This window comes from Archocentrus centrarchus, chromosome 16 (genome assembly GCF_007364275.1).
Source record: "Archocentrus centrarchus isolate MPI-CPG fArcCen1 chromosome 16, fArcCen1, whole genome shotgun sequence".
Taxonomy (NCBI): domain Eukaryota; kingdom Metazoa; phylum Chordata; class Actinopteri; order Cichliformes; family Cichlidae; genus Archocentrus; species Archocentrus centrarchus.
In genome coordinates this window covers 22,240,918-22,248,818 of record NC_044361.1, presented here as the reverse complement: position 1 = coordinate 22,248,818, position 7,901 = coordinate 22,240,918, and the positions used below count along the sequence as shown (strand labels likewise).

General features: G+C 39.3%; 1 protein-coding gene across 1 annotated transcript; it reads right to left on the bottom strand.

Annotated features, from left to right (window-relative positions):
- Positions 1-2,042: 2,042 nt before the first annotated feature.
- zdhhc11 (zDHHC palmitoyltransferase 11) lies at positions 2,043-7,221 on the bottom strand. The gene is made up of 11 exons (XM_030750620.1): positions 6,939-7,221; positions 5,878-6,096; positions 5,263-5,441; positions 5,021-5,122; positions 4,791-4,915; positions 4,553-4,708; positions 4,329-4,447; positions 4,205-4,254; positions 4,054-4,117; positions 3,880-3,946; positions 2,043-2,764 (listed from the first exon to the last, which is right to left on the bottom strand). Exons 1-11 carry the CDS (start codon positions 6,963-6,965, stop codon positions 2,622-2,624), a joined length of 1,251 nt encoding a protein of 416 aa, XP_030606480.1. The 5' UTR covers positions 6,966-7,221; the 3' UTR covers positions 2,043-2,621.
- Positions 7,222-7,901: the final 680 nt, after the last annotated feature.

Below are 7,901 nucleotides of genomic sequence, written 5' to 3'. Positions count from 1 at the left end.
AAGCCTGCCCTCTGAATATGACTCTTCTCATGTCCAGAGCTGTATTCTCTTACACAATCAGTAGTAGCCTAATGGCTGGACATGGATGGACATTATGTAACCTTTAGTCTTGGTTGGTTCAACTGCGACATCAAGCTCTGATATATGCAACTCAAACACAAGGATAAGAGTCGAAAACACGCATGCCTACAAGCAAACGAACAGAGAATGGTGATAGTCGATCGTGATGAAAGCAGCCTGGACAGAGTGCAATCACTTGATGACATAAGAGTCTTCAGTTGCACCACTGTGTGGTTAGTAGAGGGCTACAGTGAAAACAAGTACACTCTGAAAGTGCTTTGTGATCAAATTCAGCAATAACAGTTGCCCTGCCACATTTGTAAATTTAGTATTACCCATAAAACCGAGCATCACCTAATCTGGGGTTACTGAAAAAATGCCAGCTTCAGTCCATATATAGGCAATATACTGCAAGTGTCAGGTTCATGAAGCAGACTTCAGCATTGTCTAGGACAGCTAGATAAGCTTCCACTTTTGCTGTTAACCTGATATTTCCCTTTTCACTAAAATAACAAAATAAAAGGGGAAGTGGGGCCTTTTTGAGGCCTGATTAGATCAGACAAGTGGAGTGGGTGGATTCAAAGTTTTGGACCTGTCTAGTTTTGCTTTGACAGTCCCTCATCACTTGTGGCATATAGTAACAAGCAGATATTCATCGTTTTTCCGCTCTTTCAATTTCAGGGTTGCTCACATTATTTTATTTAATACTTGCACTTTTTCCTGTGACACCACGTTATAACATTTGATGCAAACTAGGCCTTTACACCCATTGCCATCCATTCTGCATTGTATACAACTTGGAAACTAACTAGATTTCTCAATGAACAACTTTTTTGTGCTATTGTAAAACAGAGTTCTCACCAACAGGAAGGAGAAACTGGCCAAGAGGCTCAGAATGGCAGGAGTAACAAAGTAGATAACATCACATATAGTCCTCGCTGTGAGACAATAAAAAGGCCACATTACAAGTTATGCAAAAATCTACTCAAATACCCAGATCACCTATCAGCGGACACAAGCGTCTACCGCCCTCTAGTGGTGAAAATGTGTAAAATCCAACTAATAGACACCTAGGACTGGCTGCAAAAATCCCTTTTCTTTATTCTTGAATTTATAACTAAATTGGATAATAAATGCAATAACAGTAAGTCTTATATATCTGCTTGTATTACTGAGTGACAAAATATATACACTTTTAAAGAAAATCTGTGAGGTCTGAGAAAAGTTTACAAAATGTCACTGATGAATTTTAGCAGCTTCATTGAGGCATCCAGGGCCACCGAACAGCTCAGCTGGGCAAGAACATAAAAGCCTCCAGGTGCTCGTGAGTTAAAGGGGCTCCAAAACTTACTTTTGATTCATTTCAAAAGCGGTTTAAGAACCATTTACAATCTGTAGTCCTGACACAGCTGTGGCTTTACTCTGTATGCATCAAGAATGAGAAATTTGCTGCTAAAGGCCACACTGGTAAGAATGGCTGTAATATAGCTGACTGTTCAGCTTCTTGCACAATCTCCACCAAATCTATAAACTGTTGGTTGCATAAATGCCAGTTTTCCCAATAGACAAAGGAAAGCTCACATGACCAAAAGTTTCCTAATTCCATTTCTGCATCCACCTGCTGGCCCACTGAAGGTATCAGCAACTGCAACATCCTTTGTCATTCATCAAAACTCATGACTTCAATTGTATTTCATTCCACAAATGAAATACCTTATTGCTCTGTCTTTAGATGTGTGTGTGTGTGTAAAAGCCATACACTTGCTGCTTGTTGTGTTGACTTTGTCATGTTGTATTATTTGCAGCAAAGCAAACTGGCAGATACATATTCAAGCTTGAACATAAATTGTGAAACACTGGAGGTTGTGTGACTTTGGCTTTCTACATGATCAAGTGTAGAAGAAATAAAATAGAACAAACATGTTTTTTATATTCTTTACTATCAAATTTAACAAAAAAAAGGGGGTGGGGGTCTGAACATTATCAGCTTTGAAAAAAATTGTTCAAAAAAAAAAAAAAATAGGCAGAGAGTGCGTAAGTGTTATTTCAGGCTACCAGCTGCTTCACTGCTCACTGCTACACAAACTATTGTTACCATACAAGGTTCTCTTTGGTGATCAGATAAAATGGCAAGATGTTTAAATGTCACCATCAGTACAGTGAAATGAACAGGAAACTAGTGTTACATTTAGTTTTCAAAAAGATGCAAAAATACATCTAACTGACTCTAGTTGGACACAGACTCACCCGTCAGTGGACTTTGGCTCTCTAAGTCACTGCGATAAAACAATGTTTAAATAATTCAACCTTTATCATAAAAAACTCCACACAAATACAAAAGGAACAAAACCCAACAACAGGTCAACGGTTATTCAGACACATACAAAATGTCCTTTGGCTTAAAAAAAAAATAAAATAAAATAAAGTGCATAAAACACGCGGGTCCAAGAAGTCCTCTCTTATAAACAGAAGGTGTTTCGGTTCTTGTTTTCATACTTTCAAAATAACTTTTTCCTAAGAGCAGCATATTCTGATCCACCACTACACAAACATCTGTTATTTTAAATATCATCTGGAGTCATAATTGAACTGCCGAGAGGGTCCTGCACTCCAGGGACACTGTAAACAGACTTCACACTGGCTTTCTGAGCTTCTTCATCATTGTCAGGCTTCCAGTTTTGGATGTCATTTAAAGCTATTCCCCCTTTCAAACAGAAGAGATAAGCATTACTTACAAACTGAACGGGCTGATATTCTTTCATAGTACATACTAATAAACTTACCTAATAGTGTATCAGAATTACATGTATACTTTATTTAAATTAAATTTACACACAGCAGCCAGAAAAACGGAAACACTTACACACTGTACCACAGTTCAACTTTTCTTTATGAGTAAACTTTGTGGCATCTTCTTAGGCTTTAGTTCTGGAGTAGTATTTCTTTATATATATATATATATATATATATATACATACACACACACACACATATACACATATACATATACACACACACATACATACATACATATACACTTACTGGGACACTTTATTAGGTACACCTTGTTAGTACAGGGTTGAACCCTCTTTTGCCTTCAGTACTGCCTTAATGCTGGCAGAGATTCAACATATTGCCATGATAGCATCACAGAGTTGCTGCAGAGTTGTCAGCAGCACATCTGTGATATGAATCTCCTGTTCCACCACATCCCAAAGGTTCTCTATTAGATCGAGATCTGGTAACTGTGGAGGCCATTTGAGTACAGTGAACTCGCTGTCATGTTCAAGAAATCAGATTGAGATGATCTGAGCTTTGTGACATGGTGTGTTATCCCACTGGATGCAGCCATCAGAAGACTGGTACTCTGTGGCCAGGTAGGCTGTGTTATTTAAACAATGCTCAGGTAGTACTAAAACACCCAAAGTATGCCAAAAAAAATTCCCCTACACCACCAGCAGCATCCTGAACCGTTGATAGAGGGCAGCATGGATCCATGGTGTTTATGCCAAATTCTGACCCCACTGTCCAAATGATGCAGCAGAAATTGCGATTCATCAGACCAGATTACTTTCTTCAAGTTTTCTATCATCTAATTTTGGCGAGCCCATGTAAATCACAGCCTCAGTTTTCTCTTCTTAGCTGGCAGGAGGTCACCTTGACCATTTCTACATGCCTGAATGCACTGAAATGCTGTCATGTGATTGGCTGGTTAGATAACTGTGTTAATGAGTAATTGAACAGGTGTACCTGAAGAAGTGGCCCATGAGTGTAAAGTGTAAAAATGCTCAGTGGTAAAGAGTACAGTTGAATACTTACTTGCTGCATTTTCTGTACCATAATGGAATTTGTTCTCCTTGTCAGCTGATTTTTTAAAGTTTTCCAGCTATACAAACAAACAAAAACAAAAACAAAAACAAAAACATATTTTAATGAATCACAAATTTGATCCATGCTGAATTGTTCAAAGAGGACATAAGGAGACATGCTTACCTCTGTGCATATAGACTCTGAAAGTCGGTTGGTGAACGGACCTTTATCATCAAATTTGCAGGAACTTCAGGAAAGCCAGAGAGACATTATTATCATTTCCTACAAAAACAGCTTTAAAAAGTGTAACAAGAATAGTAAGAAAATATTTTACCTTGAACTCTCTGATAATGCTGGCTCACAGTCAACTGAGGCCTCTTGGTTCTTTAAGAAAATTTTTTTTAAATATAATGAGCTGAACAAGTGAATGACAATGAGATCCAGAAAACAGGCCTTACCTGCTGAGCCTTATGAGTTTTTGCATCATGACTATTATTTCCTGCTTCAATGTCTCGTTTCCTTGCTTCTTTTTGGCGCCGCAGCTTAACATAATCATATGTGCTTATGCCTTTATAAACTATAAATCAGAGAGGGGAGCAAACACCAGAGGACACGGTGAGGATTAGTCACTGGAGGATGTGAAAAGAACCTCATAAAACTTGTGTCCCAAAAATTCTCTCACAGAGGTAAAGGTGAAAGCCCAGCAGATGGCTTAGCAGCAGCAGGCAGATGATGCTCAACATGACTGTTACGAAGGCTAGTATGAGGAGGCCAGCTGAACTCGCCTTTATGGGAGCTAACGGCAAAAACATCAGCCAGGTAGTATTCCCCAGCACACCTGTGAAAAGAAGGAACAGGTGGACAAGCTTTCAATGCTGCAGCTCCCTCCTATTCAGTGAAACATGCTGCAGGTCACTCACTGTCAAACTGCGGCGCAGTCCGTAAGCTGTATGGATCGAGGTAATGCTGAATAAATATGAACAATACAACCACGACAAGCAGAAAGATGCCTATTGTAGCTGAGCACAGTGCCAAAAAGAAGTACCTGAAAGTAATGCATGAAACATGACGTGTCTTATTTCATGTGAACAGCAACTGTAAAGTCAGGCTCATAAATTCAAAAGCTAAATTCAACATAAATTCAACTTACTGGTAGTTTCTTCCACCCACACAGGTGTTCAGCCATTTGCAATGGTGATCAAAGTCTTCCACACACTTGTTGCAAATACTGCAGTGTTTCACTCTGGGGCCACTACAAGAAGATTTTTTTATTTTATTTTTTTTTTACATCATTACACTTTGTTAAACAAATTTTCTCCCCCATTTGTGATACAGTACCTATTAATTTAGAAATGTAAATTAAAATTAAAGAGTGCTGCTCAGGATACATACACCTTGACATCGCAAAGATAACAGTGCAGGTCATGGATGACATGCGGTTGTTTTGTTCGGTCAAAAAGAGGCATCGGAGTGGAATAGTTCTGTTTGGCCCTCACGCTGACATCTGCTGGATCTATTGTTAGAGCAGCGATGTGGGTGAAAAAATGCACAATAAACACTATGCCCATCAGCTGAACAAAACAGTCAAGGAAAAAAATGCTTTAGAAAAGATTGCAATGTGTGATAAATGTGCAATAATGTGAAAGTGGGACAAGTCTGAGAGAACAGCTGCTGGACACCAGTCTCGTGCGTGAGAAATAGACTGAAGACATCAACTGTTCTTGTGGCTGAGTTTAGTTGTGAGTTGACATCATGCAGCATTCAACATCTAACAAAAAGACCACTGATTATGTCTTTTGGGCCTAATGGAGAGCACAGAAAAAGACAGAGTCACATTGGGTGTGACTGAAGCCCATACAGACATGCCACACAACAAAATCCTTGTCCTGTTCAGCAGCCAAAGCAAAGGCTAATGTTTGCTCCATATTCAAATAAGGCAGACCCACTGCTGCACACTTGACAGTCAGCTACAATGACAGCGAGGTTTCAGCTGGGTGTTAAGGATACAGTATAGGCCACATGTTTCCACGGCAGGGGCAGAAGCGGGATATAGATACCAAAGCTGACTATGGTGAGGTAGCTGTACACCAACCATCCAACCACCTGGATGGCCTGAGGGGGCCACGACCACCCGTTCCTCCTGGGAGGCTTGGAGGGAACTAGCTCATTTCTGCTGCTGCCATGCATGGGAGCTGTCCGTCTCACCCTCTGACTGAAGCAGTTCATCTAAACGGTGTGAGAGAAGAATAAGCACAGGTTGGAGTATAAACAAAAGTCCAGGCTGGCAGAGTGTAGCCACATTTGCTGGGGAAATGAGTTAGGAAAATGAGTTGAGCATAATGGCAGTGACTGTTCATCCACAGATGGAGATAGACCCAGGCTGCAGTTCGGTGTACTATAATGGTTTGGCCACTCCATCAAGCGTGCTACTGTACTAGAAACATGTATGCACTGCAGAATGATGAAATGTAACTTAACAGCTGGACAAACTATATTTCTTAAATTTGAAACTTCATGAAGGTAGCATTCATTGCTCAGCTGTTTGATTAAAATGCATTACAAACAAAGGGTATTCAGCCACAAAGCCTGCAGGAAACAGCTGATCCAAAGCGACTTCCACAAAGTTCAACATCCACTTCTTTTTCAAGAGGCCTTGTAATCACATGTTTCGTGCTTTTAGACTTACCCTTAGCGCAACACATAAACTGTGCAATTTTAGTCCCCCCAAAAAGCAGAAAAAGGTCAACTATTTGTGGGCTTTCTACAAGAAGTCCATTAATTATGTTGTTGTTCATCCATGCATTAGAAATCTAAGTTAAATTTAACGTTATCTGTCAAGTAAAGAGTTAACAGAGCCGTCCAGCTGTCTTCCTGGCAGCTAGTTTTGGTGCCTCTCTTTTTTATTTAACAATTAAAGCGAGTTGCTAGCAATCAGTTTATGGCCCCTTTAATTTACCAGCAACCAATCTAGCCGACTTCATTATTATTTTGTTATTATTTTACGGGGTAACGTCAACACTACCCTATAAAAAAAAAGGAAAAAACAACATCCCATGATAATTACTTACTTTTTCCGGTGAAAAGACGGCGACCATAAAAATTAAAGCACCTTGCTTCTCCTCAAATACAGACGACTTTCACCGCCTTAATGTCCCATCATAACTTTGTCAGCCGAGCAGGTGTTTATTATCAGTAAAAATTTACATGCCAGTTAAAACGCAACATCAACGACAAACAATTTAAAGCTCCCGCAATATTGGATAAAACGATCAAACGCTCCGGTGTCCTTGGATTTGTGAAGGACGTGAGTCAGAAGTTGAAGAATCAACTCACTCAGCAGGTCGGAGCAGCGCTATGGAAACTGTGCGACTGCGCATGTGCACTGGAGCTCTCCTCAAGATAGAAGCAGCTTTTCTTTTTTTTTTTTTTTTTTTTTTGTTGCTACCAGCTTCACTGACCAGATAATAAACATCAAAAAATTAAACAAAATATACTTTTAGGCGCCAGAGAAAACAAACTCTCGAACATGATCAATGCTTCCACAGAAGAGGGAACTGCAGACACATATGGGCTCACAGGATACTTCTGCTTTCAAAAATAATGCCTGTGCTTCATTTTCACCTCACGTTTCTCATATTAGATTGTGCTAAAAGCATATGTAGGCTGCACCCATAGCGCACTTTCACTTCCCTAATAAACTGAGACAGACACCATACATTATTCAGTTTTAACTTACAGATGGAAGTGGCATTCTTATAACATCGTTTAACTGCACATTTGGACAAAAATTTTTCTTTTTTTTTTTTTGCATATTTATCACACGTTTCCGATCATCAAACTAATTTTACTATTAGGCAAAAATAACCCAAGTAAACACAGAATGCAATTTTTAAATGATTAATTAGGGGAAAAAAGCTATCCAAACCTACCTGGTCCTACATGAAAAAAGCAATTACTCCCCTTGTTAAATTAAGAATTATTTTTACCACATTAACCACATTTATTTTGGAAAGCTGAGTTCAGTATCAGTA